Source organism: Erithacus rubecula (genome assembly GCF_903797595.1).
Source record: "Erithacus rubecula genome assembly, chromosome: 2".
NCBI classification, from domain to species: domain Eukaryota; kingdom Metazoa; phylum Chordata; class Aves; order Passeriformes; family Muscicapidae; genus Erithacus; species Erithacus rubecula.
Window position 1 is genome coordinate 42759021 of NC_136685.1, and position 26387 is coordinate 42785407.

Genomic DNA, 26387 nt, shown 5'->3' on the forward strand with positions numbered 1-26387 from the left:
AGAAGTGGAAGCAACATGGTGGGTGAAAATATTATTTCTTTCTGTGAAGTAATACAATCTCTAATTTTAAGGAGGAGTGGGTAATGCTTTGTAGGACTCTGGTAAGAATTCCAGTGTTACAGAGGTGATACTATGGGAAATAGTGAAAGAGATGAAACCAGGTTGTGACTGGAAACATCACAGTGTCTTAATGCTTGAAGTGGTATTGTAATGAATGTATGGGAACCTTGATTTCACTGTATTGCCCACCAGAGCCACAGAAAACTGCCTGGCCATGTCTGAGGGCAAAGGTTTGTCCTTTGCCTCAGCAAAGGAGAGCATAGCACAGCTTGTGCTATGGACTGTGGGAGACTGCTGGAGTCTCCAGAAAGCAGTTGAGAGGTTTAGAGGAAGGGTGATGGATGCTGGTGGCACAAACATGCACTGACTGTCAGTGCTGCCATACACTGGTGCAGCACAGGGGGTTACTACAGGGGATTGCATGGGTTTGCATGTGCCTCTGTGGTAGACCCTAATCTATATTGGGTGATATCAGGACTAATAAATGCCTAAAAATTAAGAAAACCCCAATAATATCAATTAATTCATAACCATTTTAATGATGGCACTACATACATCTCTGTTTTAGGAAGCCTTTACTGTTGAGCTGGCCAAATGACCCAGAGACCTCAGAGGAACTCAGAGGCTGTGCAAGTGTCAGATGATTGTCATGTAAAAATTACTAAGCTGTTTTGGGATGAGTTCTGTTAACCCCAGGTATTGCATGCAGTTTCAAGTAACTTCTTACTGCTTCAGAGGCACTCATGTCATGGATGCCTGGTGCAAAAGCAGTTTCTCCCTCTCTGCTCCTCAAAGATGCTTTTGATGGTTTTAAGCTGAAATAGAGGAATCTGTAAAGCTTATTACATGACCACTTAATGACTTTTTTGGTTGATTCAGTTCTGGAAAAAATCATGAGCCATATTTCAGCCTTTCATTTTGTAAAGACTGCGTATTTTGTGTGAAGTCGTGAAAAGAGAGATGGAGGTGTCTCCTGAAGCTGAGCTTGCTGCACAGGACTATGTGGAGATTTTATGAAACATTGGCCAGACTGAGAAACAGTGACATTCAAAGTCAAAAACAAAAAGGGAAAACAATGCAGCTGAACAAACTTACTTAAGAATCTCTGATTTTAAGCTTCAGTCCCCTGAACATAGATTCTGTCCCCTGATACCAAGGGTTTTCTCCACACAACATGTTCTTATGCACAGAAGTTTTGCGTATTCTGAAAATGCACAAAGTATTCAGCAAGCCACCAAGTGATTCAGAGAAGAAAAATCTGTGAAGGGTTACTAAGTATGAATCTATCACCTCTGGTTGAGGAAGCGTTTGAGCCACAAATTTCTGAAGGCAGAGAGAGTAGTGGAGATGCAGCACCATCCCTGCATTTATCCCTTTCCTTGGGGCATGCTGCTGTTTTATGCTGGAGACAAGATGTGTGGCTAGACAGACCTTTGCTCTGAACTGCCCTGGCTCTTCATATGTGCTACAAAGAGACAATGACTCATCCCAAGGAGAACCATCAAGATTTTTAAGGCAAATAACAACATTGTTAAATGGTTCCTCACATCAGCCAACTATAAAGCTTGGTGAAAGGGTCCCTGTTCTGCTAGGAGGCTCTAAGGGAATGGTGGGAGAGGGGTAAATGAATCCTCTGCACCACCTGATTATGCCAGTCTGAGAGGTACTGAACAAGATCTGAAAGAAAATGGCTTTTCATTTCCTTTTCTGTGTAACTGAGGTCACCAGTTCCTAGTGACAAACTTTTACAAGTTGTTTGCAGCGTTTCTGCACTCTCCACTTTGTTTTGAGTTAAATTGGCTCTATAAGCAAAGAATGAGAGAATTATGAGAACTGAACACTTATCAGTGGTCTCTGCAATAGAGGGCTAAACCTACAAAGAAAGTGTGTGAAAATAATAGCAAAATCAGTGATAGTTTTGGGTGGATATTAAATATCTAAGAAGGCAAACTTAGATAAACAAATACAGAGATGAATACTTGTAATACGTATTTTAGAAGAATAATGTTCTAAAATATTAAATAGTGAAAGTTCAAGAACAAGAAATAATACAGGTGCTGGGGAGCTGAGGAATATGATGGAATTAAGCAAAGATTAAGCAAAGGATACTGGAAAGAGGCTCTGGAATGGCTTCCAAGCATGAATATGCCAAATCAATTAAAGTTTCTAAGGGAAATGCAAGGGCAAAAAGACAGTGTAATGAGCTAATGGTAGACAAAAGGGCTAGGGGAACCAGTAATCTTTGGCAAATATATCAAGATTTTTAAAAAATAGTACTAGAGTGGCAGTAGATTCCATTAATGAATGAGGAAGGGGAAAAAAACTAATGACTTAAAAATGGCTGAGACATTCAACTCCTTTGTTAGATATATCATCAGAATGAAAAATGCATATGTGAAGTTTGAATAATTAGTGAGGGGTGAAGACACTATTGGCATCACTACATACAAAGATCTGTTGACTGAGAATTTAGAAAATGCAAACAAAGTTAACTGAAGTTCAGTGAAATAGCTAACCCATCTGATGAACTTGGGTAATTTCTAGAGGAAAAAAAATCATGGCAAATAGGAATTCTAGTGGATGAGTGGAGCAACTGCCCCAGCAAATGGTAACTGAACAAAAATACAAAGAAAGGTAAGAAGAATAATTGAATGGAGTGGTTCCCATGGCATTTATTGAATTTGAAGATAAACTTCTTGTGACTTTGCTTCCTGAAGAATAAAAGAGCCTTGAGCAGTGAGCTGAATGATTTTTAAAAACATATGTTTTGTTAGGGAGTCTTTTTCAAGCAAAATCTGGCTTGGTGTGTAATTAAAGGGGCAGGATGGGCACACAGCACTTACATTACAGGGAAGTAAAACCTTTGGCTAAAATGTTTTGAGGTAGGCACTAATACTTGGGTTTGCCCCACATCACATCTTGTACACAGCAGGTGTAACACAAATAACAAAGATTGCAGGCAGTATAAATCTTTGGGAGGGATGCCTTATATATTAATATCTGTATGTCTGAGCTGATTATAGCAGGTGTGATTGCCACACAATTATACATAATAGTTATGTTTACACAACAACAGCATTAGAAAATCTTCACCTTTTTACTTAATGGTCAACAGACCAATTCTGTGTTTACATAGGTTGGTATTTCCCCTTCAAAGTGGAAGCAGGAGTGGACTGGATGGATTCCATCACAGAACCACCTTACTAATTTCCTTGGGAGTTTGGGAATGAGTTAAGACTGCAGCCCAGCCCCAGCACAGCAGCACTCCTTGCTGAATGGAAGATGTTACATTACCACTTGAGTCTCCTTCAGGATAGGCCCCATTCCTTGTTGGGCTGGAGGGCTGGCGGCGCAGGGCAGCAGATGAGGCCCCCCCTGCAGGCATGAGGGCAGGCTGGTGGCTGCAGGAGGCAGAGGAGCCCCCAGCAGGGTGTCCATCTGCAGCGCTCTGCCGCACGGCGAGCGCGGGGCCCGTGGAACCCACGGCGGCAGGATCCGCACCGTACTGCTTCCTGCGGGGAGCATCTGCCACGTAGTCCTCTGGTATAACTGTCTCTGCCCAGGAAGACACAACAGAAACATCAGTAAAACAGAAACTTTTTAAATCGACCCTTTAAAAAATTTTTTTTTTTTTTTGGTCACAAAGTGTTTTCACTCTGTTTTCAACTTTCTGCACAGCTAGCTGGCCTCAGGAGAGATCCTTGCTGAGAATTAATAAACAGTGAAGGAAAACACAACCATTCAAAGTCAGTAGAGTCACAAGAGGGAAACCATGGCTTGATATGAGTCATCTGTGTCAGCTTACAATATTATTTTCTGTAAAGTCCTGGGCCACTTGATCCAGGTCCAATTGGACTCATAATTCTCCTCAATACACAGAGACTAGAGCATTGAAAGGAAGGAGGCAGAGCAGGACAACGGGACAGGCATTTTATTAGGTTCCAAATGCCTGGCAGCCAGCAGGAAGGAGTGAAGGTAATAAACCAAAGCATTCTGGCTGCAATTACCAAAATTAATCAGAAGCATCCTCAGCTGCAGACATCCATCAGGCCTAGTATCCTGCAAGGATACAGGCTTGATGACTGATGAGCACACCCAAGGTTTATCATGGACAGTTATGTGTGAGAAACTTGGACCTGAGTCAGGTTCAAATGTGCCAACATCACAGACAGCAGCAAATCACTGGTTCCTGTCCTCTCCATTGCAATTTTCACGTATGTGGGAGCTAAATACCTTGCTTTTCAGATTTCTGGCAATAAACCAAATTTTGCAATTCAAGACCTATTTTGGAAACTTACATTCCCCTATGCCTGCGGGTCTCATGCACAGTATGAGGCAGGTCTAGCTCCAGATTTCCAGTGTGCAGGGTTTTTTTGCCATTTCTCCTCAGATTTAGGCTCAGGTTTGTCACTATCTGGACCGGAACTTCCATGCCTGTGTCACTGTCTTCCTCCTCCAGTCTTCTCATCTTCAAGTCTTTCCTATTTGCTTTTTTTTTGTCTGCACAAAAGATGGCCACAGGTCTTCCTCCTCCTTTTTCCCACTGCCATTCTCCCTGCAAAACCAGCCCTCCTGTCACCTGGCCCCAGTATCACTACTGGGATACAAGCAGAGCCCTTGGAGACCTCTATGACACCCAACCTTCACAGGACCCTGCTGGCAACTTTAGAGATTCCCACTCCCACTGTGTGTTAACACCTGGCAGGCAGGGAGCCCCTAGATGAGGGAAGTGCCTTCCATTGCCCTATGACATTTTTCTGGGCTGTTGAAAAGGCCACTTTCCTCATCATATGTACTGTCCCTCCAGAGACATCTGAGTAGGATGAAATTTCCCCCGTGGTGTTGCACATCAACTTCCTGGCCAGAGCAACACTCTCCTCCTGATGTATTGTGCAGCCTTATTGAGTTACAAGAAGAATTTATGCTGGAATTTATGCCATAAGACACAAACTCCATTGTCAATAGATGTTGAGGCTCTATATAACAGAGTATTCCTTTTAATCTACATTTTCACTCTTTTTCTTAAAAAAAACAACCCCAAAAACCATTATTTGGCAGCTGTGTACAGTAGGTGATGTTAAATGAATATGATTTATTTTAACAACTCAAATACCCAGGAGTTGTTCCATGCCCTCATCTTGGCTTGTGTGTCAGACCACAGCACAGATTTTTTTTTTTAATTGTTCTATTTCAGTGTTTCTGTCTTTAAGATTTTGTCCCATTCTGGGCCAAGGCTGAACTCACCACTAGGCAAACATTAGATTTGAAGGAAAGCTGCAAATGTGAAATTTCCTCACTTTTGGATATGTAACTTTCCTTTAGCAAGACTTTTTTCCCTTAGATGATTTGGATTCTTACAGCATGCATTCAGGTGTCCTGCTGCTTTCTGCCAGGAATTTCTGAGTTTGATTCTCATACAAATACAGATAGGGTGTAATTTAATTGAATTCAAGGGAGTTCAGATAAAGTAACACATAAGAGAAATGGGAATCAGACACTCTGAACCTTTCTCCCTAACCTCCAACAGATGCCAAAATTATATAGTGATTGAGCTAAATACCTTGCTTTTCAAACTCCTCCCAATAAACCAAAGAAAATCCAATCAAGCCTCCTCATTCAAAGGAATTTAATTACTGTGTAGAACACTTGCAATAAAAGCCTCTTATGCATAAAGAAGATGGCTCTTTCTGCAGCATCCTGCCTGCACTGCATGGAATAATTATGCCTCTTGTGAATCATTACCTCTTTATTCCAGGAAAAGAATGCTCTTTTAATATGATTACAATATGAAGAAGACATAGACTATCAAAACAACAAACAGCACATTAAAAGAGCCCTGCTAAATAAACAGCATACAGCTTTTATTGCCATGGATGTAAATTACTCCAAAATTTTTGAGCAGACACCACGGATTTTTTGATGGATGTCAGACTGTCTCAACAGTCTGTGTGAAATCAGACATGTACAGATACAATCTCCCTGTGGAAAGAAAGACATCCATGAATTGGGTACAAGACTACAAAGAGGAGCCAACCTCTGTCAGTTCTGTTCCTAACCTTGCCTAAGACTCCTTTCTTGATCTAGATCAACTTATTCCACGTCTCTGCTTTGGGCTCCAAAATGGGAGTAATGATGCCTATTGCCATGGAACAAGCCAGAGCCTCTGTTCATTACTGCATGAAACATTCCCCAGTGGAAGGTGCTCTGGGAATTTGAAAAGTCATATTAATGTCTTCATTATATGTCTCCATGACCAGGGGGAGCAGGGATCGTCTCAAGCAGCCCACTGCCCAAAAACTAAAAAACCCAGTGGAAGCTCTTTGTGTTCCTATTTTTCCAGCTCTGTTACTTTGCACCACTGAGAAGCTGTGTGAGTTGAGGTTCCATTGATGATGTGCACAAAAATATCTGCATTTTGTAAGCTCCCAGAAGGCTTTTTGAAGTGTATGGTCATCACAGCTTCTAATCCCACTTTGGCCAATTAGGTAAAAAACAATTTTTCTGAGACAATGGAAGAAAATATAAGTCTCTATTGGGGTTGAAAATGCAACAGTTAATAAACCTGTAGCTTAGCCCTTCTGTATTCTGATACACTTTAATATTTTATTTTGTAGATAGTTCCACATATTAGTGAGAAACTAGTAATGATGCTTTAAAGCAGGATTTATGAGAAAGCTGTTTCAAGCTTTTGCTCCATTACAACTGTTCACCACCCTGAGATGCTTAAGCCATTTTGGCATAGTTTTCCTTTCCAGGAATGGTCCACAGGCAGCAGATTGAAAAGCCCAAGGCTGTTACACCCAGCACACCTTAAAATGCAGCAAAGGAGAGAAAAAAAGCCACAATTGCCATCCCAATAAAAAAATGCTCATTTCTTTAGCTGAGCTTCTTAAAAGTAGCAGTCTGTAAGATTCCTAGCCAAATTCTTGAAGAAGGGTCAATTGAGAGTTAAAAGAGCCTGAGAATCTGCAGCTATCCCAGCTCTGCTGCAAACCTCTGGAGTGACCTTGGTCAGGTTATCTCTGGACCTCAGTTCTCTGTTAGGATGAAGGAAAACACTTGTTTTGTCTCTCTCTTCTGTAACAAACACGTGGAGTTCTTTGCCCCAGCAGTGCTCATTTGCCACTGCAGAATGCCACATGGATGCACACTGCAGGTGTGAATGCAGAACACTGAGCCTTTGGGAATAGAGACACTCCACAAAGACAAAAGAATTGACTCTCATTGTACATTAGGAAAGCAAACGAAAACCAATTTCAAGTCAAACAGGAAATTAAAAATAGTATATACACAGGAAAGATGATCCCTAGCTGACCTTTTCCTGAGTAGATCTAATCTCTTACTTTTTCTTCCACATATTAAAAAAAAGCCTAAACTGAGTTTGTTAGAATCTCTGCTATAGGCAAAATCTCCTTGTACACATCAGAAGCACTCTATTCTGCCTACTCTGCTCCTGGGCCAAACATTCCTTGCACCACTTTCCTACTTGCTGCTGCTCCCCATCACTGCTCATGTTACATCTTTCTCTCCCTTTACCTGTCTCAGGCTCCATTCTCTTATACCCCCTAGGTACCTCTCACTCTGTTCTTCCCTGCCATCTCTTCCTACTTCTTCTTCCTTCATAGTACCACTATCTTGACTTTGTTCTAATACTGCTTTCCTGTACCTACATCATCACCCTTTCCCCATTTTGCCAGTTATTTCCCTATCTCTCTTTTCTATTTTCTCTCCTCCCACACAGATGATTTTCATAGCCATTTTCTCCCCAGCCTGTTCCCCTTCCACCCATCTCACACTTTCATTGATTCAGCCCAAGCCTTTTTCTGGGTTCATCCCCAGATTGCTCTTTGGAGAGCAAAGCCCAAGGCCAGGCAGTGAGGTGGGACCAGAGTCCCTTTTCCCAGTTAACAGCCATAGCCTGCACAGTGGCTGCATCTGGGTGAAGGCTGCCTGGGGCACTGCTGGAGACCCACAGTCCCTCCTCTGAGCATGCTGGACACTGATCCCCAAAACAGGGAGTTCTTCTTTTATTCACCAGTAGCTTCTCAGGACAACTGCTCTTTCTTCTAGGACTATACTTTAATGTCATTTCATAACCTTTTACTTTACCACCTGCAATGCTCAATCATTTGTATTTTCTTTAATTAAATTCCCCATTAACTTCTTTTCCTCACAGTCAATACAGATTTATTTCTGTCTTTCTTTTGTCTGCCCCCACTATTCCTTTTTTCTGTCGTCTCCTATTCTTCCTATCATTTAGTGATGGGTTTTGCCCTCTGACCCTTCCCTGTACCTTTTAAAGTGCTACCATATATTGTCTATAATGGGTTGACCAGATGTGAACTCCATATTTTAAGCAGCATGATATCATAGCTTCCTCAGACCTATCCTTTCTCCCAGCCAGGGACAGCCTTTTTTCATCTCCAGTCATTTTGAGATGAGCCAGCCACAGTCTCAAAATCCTATAGGGAGGCTCCTTCTTTGTATGGTTTAATCTCTGCCTGTATTTTATAGTTCCTGAGCCTGGCTCCTGCTCCCTGCACAAGGATGGCATTTGCCCTATCGAGGAGGTGGTAGGGGTGGGAGGAGATGGGAGAGGGAGGAGTAGGGGAAGGGAGAGGGGAAGGGACAATTTTAAGCAGCATCAGCAGCTCAGAAATCCTGCCTCTCAGCCTTCATGAAAGGAAAAATACAAGTGGGGAAACACAAAAAGCAAATGCTGAAATGCAGGAGGAAATCCTTCATATGAGTTTAACCATCATTTCAGTCTAGCTTAAACCAGAGAGGGAAAGAGCAGAAAGGTATAAACAGTATTTAAGATTGTGAAAGGTACACCTTGGCTCGGAACTGCCATCTTCTGTTTTAAACATCAACTTTTAAAAGATTTTAAAAGATTTTTTTTCAGCGCCTTCCAAACAGCCTCACACATTTCTGTCCAGTCAGGAATGTACCATGGTCCTTATCTTCCCTGCAGTTTGAGCCTGCATGCATTTATCCAAAGATAAGATACTCCTGTGATAGATTAAGACTTTCCAGCCCTGGCTGCTGTGATTTACTCTGGGACTACAGCACCAGCCCATTCCTTTTAGCTCCACTGCCCATCCAGACACACAGCACAATGAAAATATGATGTCACTCCTCAGCAGATGTTTCTGTACCGTGTCAGCATCACTCTCTGGTGCACACATCTGCCTCTACACAGCTGGGCAAGGAGCAGCCCTTGTCCACACCAACCCTTGTGGCGTGTCTGACAAGGAGAACATTCTGGGGAGTGACATCTGCTTTGTGGCAGCAGAGCCCTGCTGCTCGCTGCTGGCCAAGGAGGAGTGGCACGGACACAGCTCCCCAGGGAGTCACAGCATCCTGGGGATGCTGCAGAGGCAGCGAGTGAGGCAGCCCAGGGCAGCCCCAGCAGAGGCCAGGCTGGCACGCCTGTGGTTTTTAGTCTATGGGAGAACATTTGCATGGCTTAGAGGAACACACAGTTGCATCCACAGGGGGAAAGGGGGGGCTTAGTAGTCAGTCAGAACAGGAAAATGTAAATATGCCTCATTCACTTGTGAATGCAGATATTATGAACACTGAAACTATGGTCATACTGTGGAGATAAAGCCTGAAATGAATTCTCCAGGGTTTAGTCTGAGGCTTTACTGCACCGTGTATCATCCAGCTATTTTCTAGCTGTGTCCTAGCTGCTAGAAAATATTTTGCAGTAACTGAAATGCTGAGTCCCCCAAGGAGAAGCTGCCAGTCTGTTAACATCAAGAATCTAAATTTTTTTAAGAGAATTTTCCAAAATCCAATGTTGTCCTGATTAGGTCTTCAGCATAAGCAATTTTTTTTCATTATTTAAACAATTTCCCTTGAGTGTTTGCAGCCCAGACAACAGCCACATTGTGCTTAATGCAGTAGAACCAGGGAATGAAACCAGCTGGGAACAGATCAACATGGTTTTATTGTCCAAACTGAATAAAAAGGTAGAGTAAATTCAAAAGCTAGCTGCTGACAAATATATTAGATTTAATAATAAAAGGTGCTCATGTGAATAAATAACCCATTGAGGAATTTTTTCCATTTTTAAAGTGCTTGGGGAGGATTGAGTAAATGTATTTTGTTACTATATAGAGGCTTTAGTTCTATGTTACAGCACAGGCAAATTGTTTAGGCACACACACGAGTGAAGGCAAAGGGATTTCAATGACATTGGTATCTAGGTTGTAGAAAAAGTCTTCTTTTGGTCTCTTCCACCTGATTTCAGACCTGCTCCTCCTTTCTCTTCCCTTCTTTCTTTTCTTTATGTTATACCAAAGTGTACATCATGAAAAGAAGATTTATCAGGGTTGTACAGTTTTGTGTCTTAGCACAGCAATGGTTCTGCAATGGCAGAGGGAGATGGGAGAGGCTGTGATCGATCCTTTCAGTTCCCAGCTTCTAGCAGTAGCTAGAGGGGTTTTTCTGTCAAGGTAGTTTATAATGCACTCCATATCCCTATAAATCAGCATTGATAGAAGTCACAAAAAAGCTGTATACAGAATAGACTAGATGAAAATTACTGAGTTATTTGAAAATTTCAAGGTATTCTATACTGTGATTCTCTGTTTTGCTACCATCATGATGAATGTCCCTGAATCATACTGCTTAGTATTGTCTTAAAATATTTAACAGTAGTTTTTTTTATTGTTTGAAAAACAAACATACAAGAAGTGAGATGTCTACAGCAAAACGCAGCGACTGCAAAATAAGCTGTGTTTGCTCATTATTAAATATGATAATCTCATCCAGAAATTAGGTAGAATAGTACATATAAAGCATGAGCCTGTGCATGTGTTTGTATGCAGGTATAAGATCTTTTATAAAGTCTTTGCTTCATTTCTCCCTGCCCAGTGCTGCTGCTCTGCTGATATTCTGATATCAGAATATCCGTCTGATATTTCTTCTGCCATATAAGTACAACATCTATGAGCCCTGAAGTCTTAGCTCCCCTTCACAAAATCTTTCTTTTCCTGTCTTCTCTGCTTGTGACATCCCTGGCTGACCTCAATCCCAGCAGCTAGGACCTCAGCAATTCCCCTTGGTTGAGCCTTTTTTTCCCCTCCTCTTTCCATGATCCTACAGAGCCCTTTTCTTTTCTATGAAGAAACCAAACACAAAGTACCTGATTCCCCAAGCCACAATTTGCAGCTCATTTTCAGTCAGAGGATGTACTTCTCTTACCCAGCTGCTGGAGGTGCAGCTCCTTGCCTTGCACCCTTACCTTGCTCACTGCTGCCCATGGCCAGCACAAACACCAAACTGCACATCACCACCAATAATTTGCTTCTGGTGCTCTCTTAATTGCTTTAATCCCCTGCTTTGCACTCATTTTGCCAACAGATTAATGTTCTTCAGGCAGATGCTGTGTGCTACTACTTTATGAAAGGCATTTTGATGTATTCTGTATAATTACTGCAAACAAATAAATCCTAAGGAACTGGGGAGCACTGTTGATTAAACAGTGGCCAAGACTTATCAAGAAAAAACAGTGGATGTTTTATTTCCATGGAAATGGAAATGCCACTGTCTGTAGGTTTCCATTTGTTTTGTAGTGAACTGGGAAAGGATAGAAACAGAAGGTAGATAAAGACAGATAAGGGAGGGAAGATGGCAAAGGGCTAAGAAAGAGCAGTATGAGGAAGGTGAAAAACTGAGCTGAAAAACTGAAGAACATCCAAGCAAAAATCAGTAATGTCCTGTGAAAAAAATCTGAATCTGATTTGAAACCTGTCATAATGAAATAGCCTAAATACCAGATTCCCTTTCTCCACTCTCAGCTGTCTCTGCTTCCTGCCATGGAGGTGCAAACCCAGAACTTGCCACAAGCACCACAATATAGGCACTCCCAAAAGCAAGGGCCCTCTCATCCAGATTCACAAGCAAAAGTTCCCCTTTCTTCCAAAACCTCTCTTGTTTTACCTTTTTTATCTTTATCTTTAACTTAATAAGTGCTGGATCTTGAGGTTCACCTTTTTTCCCACTTTCATCTTTGAAAAAACAGGTGACTCATATTGGTTTATTCTTGCAGCACTTGCACAGGTTTCCCATCACCACTTCTGGCTAATGACTCACTCATCTGGCTGCTTGAAATACTGGTATACTGGATCACAGGTATTTGGATCAATATTTTAAAAGTTTAGGAATAGAAATTCCCTTTTTAACTTTAATTTAAGCTATTTAAGATAAAAGCCTGGACTACTAAGTCCAGGTATCTCCTAAAGGAATCATATAGCTCTAGGGAAAGGTCTTAACCAGCTAAAACAAAGTTAAAGCTAAACCTGGAGCTAAAACAGAGTAACTACACATGATTTACCTGACTAGGGCTCTGAAAGTGTCCATGCTTCCTCCACATAACTGCTTGTAAAGCCTGAATTAAATGCATATACCCAGGGGTATTCTTTTCTGTAGTGGATATGATCTCATCCATCATGCCTCATGCATTTATGCCCATCATTTCATCCACTTCTCTTATGCATACCCTTTGATATGGAGAAATAAAGCATCCTTAAATTCTATTTCATGGCTTGACTCTCTTTTCTAAGCTCCATGGCTGCAGCCCAGGCAATATCCAGCACTGTCAGTGTCTGTGCTGTGGCACTGAGCACATCTTGGGCTGAAGGACAAAAGGGCCTTTGGGCTTTTCCTTATTCACTGCTGAGAGTAGAGTGTCTACCCCCCAGGGGTAACTTTTCAAAAGGGATGAACTTCCTTGCACCCCCTCAAGTCAGAGAAGGTAAAGCAGCCCAGCAGAATGTGGGAAGGAGGATTTCCCTTGGGCTGGCTGCTGAAGGGATGTCTACTTACAGCTTCATTGCATAGCATCCACAAAGAGATACAATTTCATAAACTTCAAGGAAGAGAATCTTCATTTGTGAGCTAGCAAACTAATCTCACAACTCAAAGGTCAGAAAGTTCAATTAATGCAATTCTGCCATTTCTATAGAGTCCAGGCAAAATACATCACAGCTGAATTTCCTCTCTTCCATCCATCTCTTATTTTTATTCCTGCTAGGATTTGCTTCTTAGTGTATATTTTATTAGTTTCTTCTGATCTAGCCTTAAAGGGTCTGAATGCTAAAATCTCTGCTACTTTGGGGTGGTGCTGAGGAAGGAAGGAAGGAAGGAAGGAAGGAAGGAAGGGAGGAAGGAAGGAAGGAAGGAAGGAAGGAAGGAAGGAGGAAGGAAGGAAGGAAGGAAGGAAGGAAGGAAGGAAGGAAGGAAGGGAGGAAGGAAGGAAGGAAGGAAGGAAGGAAGGGAGGAAGGGAGGAAGGCAGGGAGGAGGGGAGGAAGGGAGGAAGGGAGGAAGGGAGGAAGGGAGGAAGGGAAGAAGGGAGGAAGGGAGGAAGGGAGGAAGGGAGGAAGGGAGGAAGGGAGGAAGGGAGGAAGGGAGGAAGGGAGGAAGGGAGGAAGGGAGGAAGGGAGGAAGGGAGGAAGGGAGGAAGGGAGGAAGGGAGGAAGGGGAGGAAGGGAGGAAGGGAGGAAGGGAGGAAGGGAGGAAGGGAGGAAGGGAGGAAGGGAGGAAGGGAGGAAGGGAGGAAGGGAGGAAGGGAGGAAAGGGAGGAAGGGAGGAAGGGAGGAAGGGAGGAAGGGAGGAAGGGGAGGAAGGGAGGAAGGGAGGAAGGGAGGAAGGGAGGAAGGGAGGAAGGGAGGAAGGGAGGAAGGGAGGAAGGGAGGAAGGGAGGAAGGGAGGGAAGGGAGGAGGGAGGAAGGGAGGAAGGAGGAAGGGAGGAAGGGAGGAAGGGAGGAAGGGAGGAAGGGAGGAAGGGAGGAAGGGAGGAAGGGAGGAAGGGAGGAAGGGAGGAAGGGAGGAAGGGAAAGAAAGAAAGAAAGAAAGAAAGAAAGAAAGAAAGAAAGAAAGAAAGAAAGAAAGAAAGAAAGAAAGAAAGAAAGAAAGAAAGAAAGAAAGAAAGAAAGAAAGAAAGAAAGAAAGAAAGAAAAAAAGAAAGAAAGAAAGAAAGAAAGAAAGAAAGAAAGAAAGAAAGAAAGAAAGAAAGAAAGAAAGAAAGAAAGAAAGAAAGAAAGAAAGGGAAAGAAGCCATCCCAACCTTTCTCAACTGTACTGCAGCTGCTGCCATCAATCCAAAAGCCCCAAAGATCATATAAACTTTTTATGTTATACTTTGTTGTGGCTGGATGTCTCTGCTCCCTCTTTAAGAGTGACCTTAATGTTTTATTTATTGTTTAAAGGATAATGATCATGGTAGAGGAATATATGAGGCAATAAATGGCCTTTGCAGATAATTAAATGCTGAGGAGCGCTGAAGCTATTGATAGCCATAAAAGCCATTTATTCCAAGTGTGCTGAGAAGCCAGGAGCACTGTTCCTCATAGCATGCAACAAGACAAGATTAAACAAGCCATAGTACTAGAAAGGGGAAAGACAACATTTTTCTTACCCTCTGAGGGCTCGAAACTTCTGAGCTGCTGTTTATTTGGTGCTTGCAACAGAAAATATTGATTGTAATAATATGTGGTTTTCTTTCATATTATCCTTTTTTTTTCCTAGCTTCTTTAGAAGGGCTTTGCACATGTTGGCAAGAATTATTGCCCTCCTTTGGCACATACTCAAATAAAGGCACAGCAGGAAAGAGTGGCTCACCCACATAGTCAATGGGAAAGTCTCTTATAAAAATCCAGTTCCCAGGCCAGTGTCTTGCCTACTTAGTCACACTTCTATTGTGCATTGCTATTGTGCTTTCCATACCAGCTTTTCAAGGGCTTGTGGATAGGAAGAGCCCACCTTCCTACAGACAGAGCACTAGTGTCCTGCTGTGCTTCTGCCCCATATAGAGCCCTGCTTCCAGCCAGTGTCACAAGAAGAGAAGCTGTTCTCCTGTGGACAGTGGTAGGGAACTCCATATGCTATCTATGCTTCCAAATTTGACTTGTCCATGGGGAGAGTAGCAGGGGACATTACTCACAGACCTTTCTGTCTTCCCCCATGATAAGAATAATACAGGGTGGCCACCAAAATTCTTGCATAAAGTTTTGCTGCAGCCACGTGCTGCCATGCTCTATGTGGAGACAACAATTGTCCGACAGCACAAAATAGTCAAACCCCAAGGTTTGGGACAGAAAGAGCAAGGAAATGACTGACTGAAAGGGAAAGTAGATGTCAAACTTCATGCTTCTCACTTAAGAGAAGCTTCTTCCTTTCCTGAGCTGACCATCAGGTTAGCCAGAAGCTTTTTAGCAAGCATGGTTTCCTCTGAAGAAAAATCTAATATCTCATAGGTGCATGTCAAGAGCATGTAGGCGTCCTAGAAAAGTACCTTTTACATGCTCCTATCCAAGCCTCCATTAGCTGAACGTGAAACAAATTATGAACTCTGGATGCAGAGTGGAGGATCTTCACAGGATCTCTGTTGGCTTCCCATCACTTAGCCCCTGCCCCACTTCACAGAGTTTTCTGCACAGGTCATGCAGGTCCTGCCATCATTTGACTCAAACCACTCTACCACTCCCATGGAAAATTTTGGGGTGCAGGTCCTTGAACCCATGTGCTGTGGTGACAGGTAACATCTCAGGATTTGCAGACCAGAAGCTGGGCATTTCCCAGATGAAGGCCTGGGAGTCATCCCACAAATCACTCTCATGAACCAAAGTCCCTTCACAACTGAGAAAGAGGCCTGGGGAATGTCCCATGTGAGACATGAGACAGGTGAAGGGCCTTGGCAAGGCAGGCAGAGCGTGGGGCTCAGGTGCAGGGAGGGTAATGCACAGCCAACAAGGCTCAGTGCAGAGGCCAGCCCTAGGCACAGCCTGATGAGTGTGCACTTCCTGGGCATGTAAAACATAGTTGTAAGTGATATATGCCTATGTCAACAAATCCCACCTAGCCTGTACACAGCCATTAGCATCTGGCAGCTTGCTGTGAGCACAGGTGAATTATGGTTTAAGGGCATGTGCTTTGGGACAAGGTTAAAAGGTGGCTCCTGTGTGGGGTAGGTGGATTAATATGAGTGGACACGATGCTGGCTTCTCCTCTCCCTTCTGACAGTGTAAATCAAGAATAACTGCACCAAAGTCAATACATGGATTAGATTCATTGGTGCAAAGGGGCTGAAAAGCACATGATTTTAAAAGAAAGGACATCTCGATTACAAGATGGGGAACAGAAACAATGAAAAATGTGGCTGCTTTGCATGGCTTCCTGTGGTGCTTTTTATGGTGCTGCTCCTTCCGTGTGAGTTTTATCCCAACAGGTGCCCCCAGGTGCAGACCCATCTGCAGCACAGCTCCTCCTTTTCATTGCACTATGGGAAACTCTGTGTAGCAGAGGAGCCCTCGTACTAACCCTGCTGCAGAGAGATGCTGGAAGGAGATTTAGGCAATGCAGTATTAAACACAGACTCAGTGCCTCAATCCAACCTGGCTTTCCAGGGGTGGAGCACCTGCAGCTTCTCCTGGCAACCTATTTCAGTCCCTAATCACTCTCACACTAAAGAATTTCTTCCTCATAGCCAATCTAAACCTACGTGACTAGCCCAGGCTGCCCAGCCCATGCTGCTTCTGGGGGACTACTGATTGCACAAACACCCCACCCCACAGTGGGAGACCCAGGAAAGAAGCCTTGCCTACACCCACATCTCTTGTTTAGTTTGAGGGAAAAAATAATGTTTTGCCCATCCTCAGTGTTTGGAGACATCCAGGGAGGATGGTGTCAGGGACATCTGCACTGGAATTTTGTGGGAAGGGAGATGCTCAGAGTGTAACAGCAACTGTAAAAACTCTGGTTGTGGAATTTCCTTCTCTCACACACAGCCCTGCCGTGAGAAAGTAAATGCAAATGTACATGCAAATTAAAATGCAAATGCAGAAGCAAATGCCAGGTCTCCTGGGCTGCACTTGCTCGGTGCTACAGAAATCCCTTGACCTCTCAGAAGCATTCAGCTTGCTGCAAATGTCCTAGTGGAGAGAAAAGAAAAGCACTGCTTTCCAATCTGGGCTCCTGCCTTTCTTCCCCTATGTGTAAGAGTGGCAGCTGGATTTCTTTGTACAAAAGGATGATTTCTGCACCTTGTGCACAGCCCTCTCCCTCCTTTGGTAAGCAAAGCACACACTGAGGGGGTCCTTGGTGAACAAATGATTCAAAAACCATGATTGTGGATACTAAAACACCTTTCTCTCATTTGCCAGCATGGATCTGTCATTAAACTGAATGAGAGACAGTGTCATCCCCAAACACTCACAATGCTGTTAATAAAATAAAAGGAAAAATATTTTAAGTCAAGGGGAACCCTGCAGGTTAACTGAAAGCTCATACCCACAATTTACATATTTCTTTTTTCTAAATTAGCATCTGCAATGCCATAGTAAGGCTCCAGGACAGCTTTCCAGCCTCTGATTGCAGATGCAGGCATGTCCCAGCTCCATGGGGGCTGTGTGGGGCCAGCACCCTGTCCCAGAATGCAAGCAAGAGGGAAGCTCAGGAGTGCCATCCATCTGGGAGCCCAGAGCTGCTCAGGGCAGGTGCCCCTCAGGACCACCACCATCCTCATCTGCCTCATGCCACAAATCCTCCAGGCTTTGCCCCACATGGTCAAGCACTGACAGGGACCTTGCTGGTCCCAGAGGGTTTTAAGCTAGGAGAAACATTCCTGCAAGTAGCAAAGCAACCAACTTAGCAGTCACAGCTCATTTAGGTTTATGCTCACAGATGAAGGTGGCAGATCAGGATCCAGGCTGTCTGTGCTGCAGATATCAATATGTACCTTAGGTTTGTGCTAACACAACATGCTGGCCCAAAACTTCTCTGCAGAGGCACCTCAACACAGTGGTTGTCCCCTGAACACCTCCTATACAGCCACTGGAAAAACCCCACAAGTAAGCTCCTCCCTCTGGAAGGGTCCCACAGAGACCTGCAGTTCCCTATGATACACATCACAGCACAAAAAAAAAAAAAAACAAACAAAAAAAAAACCAACCAAAAAACAAAACAAAACAAAAAACCCCAACCCACCCCCCCCCCCCCCAGGAATTTCTTCAGCTCTATTAACTCTTGAGCCCAAGGTGATCAGGCAGCCTACCTGCCTCCATCCTTCTGTTTGCATACCCCTGGGGGCTGTCTGTCAGGGCACTGCACTGCTGGAAGGGCTGGTTGCTGAAGAGGTTGTCACACAGGAGGCTGTGGCACAGCTTCTTCAGGAAGCGCAGCACATACCCGATGCTGTTCACCACCAGCAGGCTCTGGAGATGCTGCTTCCCCTCAAAAGAAGCTGAAACTGGAAAGCAAAACAAGGAGCAATTCAATACCTGTGAAAGCATGGCAGAAGGGAGAACTAGAGCAGGGGAAATAATTTTACTCAAGTATTTATATGTCTTAAAACAAAATTACCCTGCCTGAGGCACACAACAAACTAGAGGAGCTTAAGGAGCTGAGTTTGTGTGACCCAGATCACCTTCTCTCTGGAGAGCTGAAAGATGCTGACTGGCATAGCCAGCAGTGCAAGGTTTTCTAATATATGCATCCATCTGAAAATTGTATTGGGTGATTAGAAGGAGGCAATTATGATACCCTGGCCTAAGGAAGGAGAAAGAAAGTGATCTGCAGTGATCACCAGTAGTGATGAGCTGTTAGGCTGACTTCAGCAGTACCCAAGGTTTTAAAAGATAATGGGAAGATAAGAATTAAAGACATGGTTGTGAATGAATGGAAGGTACCAGGATTGCACTGAGGAAAGAGGTAAAAATTCATCCTTGACCTTTGTTTACTGAGTTAACTGCATTTACAGGCAGTTGAATGTTGGCAGTTGTTGTCTATCCAGAATTCAGTAAATTGGAAATTATTTCATACAGGGGTGGGTCAAGAAATGACAACAGGGTTTGCTGGCAGGACACCCCGAGTCCCAGAGAAAAACCAGCAGCAGCCTGTGCTGGCACAAAAAGATTTTATAGATGCTGTAAGCTGGCAGACATCATCAACGGAGAAGAGGACTAGGAGATTGCACAGAAAGGACTGACTGATTTTGACTTCTATAACAGTAAAAATGAGTGGAAAAAAATCTGGAAAATAAGAAGAGGATCAAAACAATCTGATGGGAGAAGAAATGATAATACAAGCTTACCAGATGCCCATAAAACAGCAAGGCAACACAGTCATTAAAAACTCGGATGTATTTCCAGAAGGTGTGGAACAGAACATTTCCAGGAGAGAAAATGGAGGGTTAAAGCCACTGTACAAAGCTCTGGAGAAAGCTGAGATGGATTGATGGCATCATTCTGGTCATTCAGGCCGAAAAAGAGTGAATTCACACTTGCAGAAGCGCACAGGCAGGCTGCAGTGATGTTTGGGGAACAGAAATTTTCCCTGTGGCACTGCAGCCACCACCATCCTGCTGTGTGGGACCATGGCAAGACACCTGCTCTCCTTTCACTGATCCAGTGATCTTCCTCACCTGGAATGAGCTGTGTATTTCAGCCTAGCAGGATGAGGGTGGATCTCTTAGAAATGCATCTAAGGGTAAGAATAGAGCAAATAAAATTCCTTCCCAAACCTCTCAGGGGACATATTTAGCAGGAGTCCAAAAGGGCATAAGGTCCCAGCCATGGGAGGGGTGAAGGGACCAAAACAGACCCACCAGGACCAGTTGCAGCAAGACACATTCAATTTCTACAGGTTTGCAGGGAGGACAGCACCATATGGCTGCCTCAACTTTTCCACCTGGAAGGTTCTTTCCCAATCCTACAGTCTCCCATCCTTACTAACAAGAAAAAATTGCAACATTAGACTTATAATTTTGGGGATAACTTCCGGGATTTCCTGTTGGCCTGAGCTGCTGTGAGCTATCATGCTCCACAGCTGGTTGAGCATCTGTGAGCTAAGCCATGGGAAGATTGGAGAATGACAAAACTCATCTGTGCTGCTGGGAGTGAGGTGCAACTGCAGAGCCACACCACAGCCAAGAGGTCATTCACCCCTCTTTGATGACAAGAAGAAGCATAAAATTGAGAGAAATGTTGTCCAGGTGCTTTTAGTTCAGGTGAAGCTGAGGCTGAGCCAGCTCAGAGGAACTGAGACCAAGGAGTTTGGCAGGCTTGGTGCATAATACAACTCTCCTGATTTTAATGAAAATCATATATGCAGCACAGAACTAGGAAAAAATGAAGCTTTGCACTGAATTGCTTCAGTCTTGTGTTTCTGTGAACAAGTCTGGATCATTCTCAGAGTATTTCTGATGTCCCTTAGGGAAGGCACACCTGTGATTACAGAGAACTCAAGGAGAGGGAAGAAGCATGATTTATGCACTGCACAGAGGGCCAGAGCCTAGGCTCCCACACAAGAAGGTCCCAGTGGCACAGCTGAGCATCTGCAGTCCCTGCAAAACTGATTGGACTTGCAATCCTTGGCTTTGTGTTTGTGCCTGACTCGTCTGCAGCAGCTCATTGGAGAGTGCTGTTCCCATATTCCGATCATTGTTTCTTTCCCACTGCATCCCGTATGCCAAAAGAATGTTGTGATGCAAAACTCTTGCTGTTCATGTTCATGCTGAGAACCAGATCAGGAGATTCATCATGGGACACAGGAGGTTCATCAGGACACAGCAAGAAGTGCCACTGCTGGAAGTTGAGGAGCTGCTGGGAAGATCCCCTTGGTCTTTGATTCTCTCTGAAATCCTTGTGTAGACTTTGTGCAGTCCTGCTGCATGGGGAATTGCTGTGGGACTTCTGCAATTCCTGCAGCAGACAGCAGGTTTGGCTCACAAACTGCAGGCAGGGAGTTTTAGCACCAGCAGCTAAACTCCATAAAAGTTGTCCTTTTGAGAAACAGAGAACCATGGAGCTATAGAAAGATTTTGGCTGGAAGGGACATTTACAGGTCACTTAGTCCAACCCTCCTGCAATGACCAGGGACATCTTCAGCTAGCTCAGATTGCTCCAGGATCCATCCAACCTGACTTTGATTATATCTGAGTTTGGGGCACCCACCACCTCTCTGGCAATCTGTTCCGGAGTTTAATCACCCTCATAACATGAGGCATGCATGTGTATCTGTGTGTGCCATGAACAGGGCTGGTGTTGCTGCCCATCCTTGAACAGCTGCATGCAAACAGCTCTCAGTCCTGGCCTCAGCACTGTTCCAAGGAGTGCTAAGAGGCAGACTCTGGAGGGCATGTTCCTCACCTGAATCACCACTGCAATACCCCTTACCAACATTCATCTAACACTGAGGTGATTCCTGCAGCAGCTCATTTTACAAAGGCATAAGTGATACTCAAAGCTGGTTGCCATCCCACTGATGGGAACAGGACATCCGGGGCAATCAGAGCTGGGGAACATGCCAAGACTTCAAGCACTTCCCTGCTGGCCACAAACCCCTTTCAAAGATGCTTTACCTGAGACCATGTCGCCTCCGTAGCCCTGCCTGATGAGGGAGAAGACCACCTTCTGCTGGAGGGCGCAGTCGATGCAGGCTTGCACTGCCTGCTGCAGCGCTGCCGACGGCCGCTCCGGGCCAAAGCGCTCCGGCAGCTGCTGCACCTTGTGGCTGTCCAGGTACGGCCCCGGGTTCGCTTGTTTGTTGACATAAATGCAGACTGTAGACATAAAATCCCAACGAGGTTATTACAAAACGCTCCTGAGAGCATCCTAGGAAATGCTAGCGTTCTACATTACTATTAATTTCCCAAGTTCTTCCTTCACTGGTGAACTGTTTTTATTTTCCTCTGGTTTCAGACTGGTTCACTGAGAGCTGCTGTGAGAAGCACTGCTCTGAGATGACTTTTGGAAAGGCTTTGGATCCTTGCTTCTTCTGACTAATGCAACTATAATTTCTGGAGAATTATGTTGCACAGTGCCACGGCAGAGAATCTGGCCTTTAGGGGCTTCCTAACCCTCCATGTCCAACCTCACACTCCACAAACTGCATCAAGGTGAGGGAAACTGTATATGGTGTGCAGTGCTGCATTTTGGGGCTGCAGCAGACAGCGGTCTATGAGGGAGTCTGCCCCAGCCTCTCCACAGCCAAGCCCTGCATGCCTCCTCTCATAAGCTGCAAAGGCAGTTTTTCTACATGCCAGCAACATCCAAAAAATGAGCATTCTCCTCACTACCATGAACTTATTTTAAGCTTGGCTGAGGCTAAGTGCATCTCAGGGGAAGCAGGGATAGTGCAGCAGTAACTAAGGGCGACTAAGACACAGCCTAAAATCAGGCTAAAGTGAGACATATTATAATAGCTGGCTGAGTGTGCTCGAGCTGTCATCTCTCAAACAATATAACATTATCTTCTGACAGAAATCAGATACATGACAAAAAAACCCCATCAAGCAGAGTGGAGGACATGATGACAGCTGTGTAAAGTTGGAAATAATTTACAGTTTGCATCACCATAATGAAAATCTAGTGCAACTGTCACCGTGCACTTTGCTCCCCCATCTCGCAGGGACCAGCAGAAGGGGCTCAAGCAGTACATCCTGGGTAAACAGGAGGATAATAGCAATCATACTTATCATGATACCACTTCACACCTTCCAAATGCCAAACAAACAAAGGGATAGTGCACTGAAAATACAGCAGCAGCATGCAGGAATTGCGGGGGGGGGGATGTCAGAGTGCAGCTTACCCCGAGTGCAACACCTTGACAAATCTGCAGAATGTGGCTTCTGCGTGACAATCCACTGGTTTTGTTGGGGCTCAGCTGTTGGAGGGACTCTGCAGCTTGCAGGCAGTGTGCTGAGTCCCCCACTGCAGAGCCCGGGTCCCTACAGTCCTTGCAAAGCAGAGGGAGGTAAAAGCTGGCTTGAGCTTCCCTTCACCTCCTGCAGCCCTGCTCTGGTGGAACCTGCATCACTGTTGGGAGGATGCTGGAAGGAAAGGTGCCAGTGGCATGAGGATGGGCAGACAGGAGTGGGGCACTGCCTGAAAGGAACACTGAGCCTGAAATGACCCATGTAGCCCCCCTTTTGCAGCCACCCTGGTGGTCTGGCAGGGCTGGTGGACTGTGCCTCCCTGTCCTGCTCCAAAAGCAGCCCTGGGCACTTCCATCCACTCAGCTGCTGTTTGCCAAGTGCTTTGCAGACTTTGTGCATGAAGGGATAAATGAGAACAAAATATATTATTGTCATTGTGTCTAGGTTTAGTATCATTCAGCCACCAGAGCAGATGGAAAACTTCTCCTCTGTGCATCCCAGCTAAGAAATAATGGGGTTTATGTGTTGTGTTTAGATTCTAATGTTATCTAATCCATTTCTCTGCTGAAATCTCAGGGTAAATCAGCTGTCTTGTTGATTTTCTTCTCATTTACAACAATTTAAAAGCCTTGACCTAAGTTACTTCTGGTAATACAAACAAAAAGAAGGAGTAAGGCTGTGCTTTCTGACTATATTTGGAAATTACCACGCCTGCTGCTGTGGCAAGGCATTGGGGTTTTTGTCTGGTAGTCCTGCCTACAGTCAGACCTTGGCTTCTCCATTCTTCTCCCCACAACTGTAACAGATGCTTCATGTTCACACAGGGATTTAGGCTGGTCATAGTAGCATATTAGATGGGGTGAAAATGTTAAGTATAAAATGGACCATTCATGGATTTTTGATGTTCACATTTCAAGAGGAATAGAATTGACATCTCCGGCATCTGACATCTGACACGGCAGCCAAAATACAATCTTGCAGGAAAACTCTGCTCCTTGTCACTGGTCGATAGACTAATCCACAAACACCCCATTTTCATTAAAAAAAAAAAAAGGCCAGCATCTGGCTGTGACATCTGGCTGTCAGCCCGTGACCCCTGCTCACCCCTTGGTGAAGGAGCACTTGAGGCTGAGTACCTGTGAGAGCCTGTGGGGTGTCTGAGGTGGGTATTGTAGCTGCATCCTGGGGGATGGAGCTGATATCGGGCTCCGGCGTGCTCCTCGGAGGGGAGATTGCTAAAGGAGTCATCAGCACTCGAGATTTCAGCTGAAAAAAAAAAAATGAAAGTATACACAAGATATTCCAATTTTATTCTATGTGTGTCACGCCCCATGAACTCCCACTCATTAGCAATCTGCTATTGCATCACTTTCTGCAGGCCAGGAGATCCATCCTGCTCCCAGGAGGATACTGGAGCCTGAAGCCTGACTGATTTGCAGCAGGCAGCGACGCCTTAAGCTACAGGATGCAAATATTATGCCACCCACCGGGTAGTTATTTACACCTGAGCAAATTGAGCCTAACGCTCCAACAAATCAGAGCAATGGCATTTTACGACCCATTTCATGTGGGTGTAAACAATGCTCCACAGCTCAGAAACATGGGGTCTTTAACTGCAGCATAATTTAGGGCCAAATTCTGCTCTTGGTTGCAGGGGTGTAAATCTTGTATAAATCCAGTGGCACCAAGAGGCTACTCTGGGCTGACACCCATGTAAATAAGCTCACACTGTGGCCCAGATTGTGTTGTTACCAGTTAGTAAATACAAACTGCTGCACTGTTGCACCCAGTGATCTTTCTAACCTGTAGCCCAGCTTGGAGAAGAGAAACATGATGTGAATTTATGGTGCAATATCACTATGTCTTTATGCTGCCAGTATCTGGCAACATCTCACCAGTCAAATGATGATCAGGTCCTTGTATTTAAAAAGGGCTGATGTGATGGATGTGGCTCTTGCTTTTCCTTTTGCTAAGAAGGGAAGTAGGGGGAAAGCAGAAAGCCAAGCACACAGTTTGCTGGTTTATATATTTACATGTCCTACACCAAAGTGAGTGTTCTTCTGACAGGTATTTCTTTCCTTTTGTTATTTTTCAGTGGACAATGTACAAAGTATATATTAAGTAGAAATGAAGTCAGACCACTGCCTACAAACCAAACCTTGAGCAATCCCTGGTGGAGAGCAGAAGTTGTTTTGGATGAAGAATTTTGTTGTCCATGACTATGAATTACAAATTTCTAAAATAATGGTCACTGTTTCAGCATCATGGTAAAGCCAGAAAGCTGGGGAAAAGAGAGGGAAGTATGTAGGACTTAGGGACATCTAAGTGACTTTTTACCACCACTTGCCCTAGGGCAGACTAAGTCCTTTTGTTTCCAGTCTGAAACAGGGAAAAAATATTCAATAAGTGCAACTGAGACAAGCTGTGGATTTGACGTGCTGCCATATGGCAGCTGTAGAGTATGAGGGACACTGAGCTGACCCCTGGCTAGTGCCATTTCTCACTTGCCTGTGTTGTGCAGTTTTTGTACAGTTGTCTTGCCTTCAGATTGGGATCAAGAATGACCAGTGTCAAAGTACTGTCAGTTTTTTTTCACAGAATCACTGACTGTGCTGAATTGGAAGGGACCCACAAGGGTCATCAAGGCCCTGCACAGCACCATCCCCAAGAGTCACATCATGTGCCTGAGGACATTGTCCAACTCCTTTTGAACTCTCTCAGGCTGGTGCTGTGACCCCTTCCCTGGGGAGCCTGTGCCAGTGCCCAAGCATCCCCTGAGTGAAGAACCTTTTCCTGATATCCAACCTAAATCTTCCCTGGCACAACTTCATGCCATTCCCTCAGGTTCTGTTGCTGCTCAGCAGAGAAGAGAGATCAGTGTCTGCCCCTCCTCTTCCCCTCAGGAGGGTGTTGAAGACTGCAGTGAGGTCTCCCCTCAGTCTCCTCCAGGCTGAACAGACCCAAGTCACTTCAGCTGCTCCTTATACAGGTTCCCCTCGAGATGCTTCACCATCTCTGTTGCCCTCATCTGGACACTCTCGAATATTTTAATGCCTTTCTTACATTGTGGAACCCAAAAGTGCCCCCAGCACTTGAGGTGATGCTGCCCCAGTGCAGAGTAGACCAGGACAATCCCCTCCCTTGCCTGGCTGTGATGTGTTTGATGCACCCCAGGGCAGCACTGGTCCTCGTGGCTGCCAGGGCACTGCTGGCTCATGTTCCACTTGCCAACATCCCCAGGTCCCTTTCCAAGGTGCTGCTTTCCAGCATCTCATTCCCCTGTCCGTACATCCAGGGCTGCCCCATCCCAGATGCAGATTCCAGCACTTTCCCTCATTTAACTTCATAGGGTTGGTAATTGCCCAGTCCTCGAATTTGCCAAGGTCTCTCTGCTGGGCCTTCCTGCCCTCGAGAGAGTCAACAGTTTCTTCCAGTTTTGTGTCATCTGTGACCTTGCTCAGTGTCCCTTCCAGTCCTGCAAGTCATTTATGAAGATATTGAAGAGCACAGGGCTGAGGATGGAGCCCTGGGGGAACCCATCAGTGACAGGTCACCAGTCCAATGTCACCCCATTCCCTATAACCCCTTGTGCCTGACTGATGAGCCAGTTGCTCACCCATGGCATGATGTGTTTATCCAGCTGTGTGCCTGACATTTTGTCCA

At 44.7% G+C, this 26387-nt stretch overlaps 1 protein-coding gene across 1 annotated transcript in view; it reads right to left on the minus strand.

The window, feature by feature from the left end:
* Window positions 1–26387, minus strand: part of SCML4 (Scm polycomb group protein like 4) — a gene marked incomplete at its 5' end in the record, with an annotated part of 42255 nt that overhangs the window by 9898 nt on the left and 5970 nt on the right. Inside the window, 4 exons of the mRNA XM_079298917.1 lie at window positions 3355–3615; window positions 18123–18317; window positions 21429–21629; window positions 23861–23990. Of these exons, the coding sequence (XP_079155043.1) occupies window positions 3355–3615; window positions 18123–18317; window positions 21429–21629; window positions 23861–23990 (787 nt within the window). The remainder of the gene's footprint in view (window positions 1–3354; window positions 3616–18122; window positions 18318–21428; window positions 21630–23860; window positions 23991–26387) is intronic.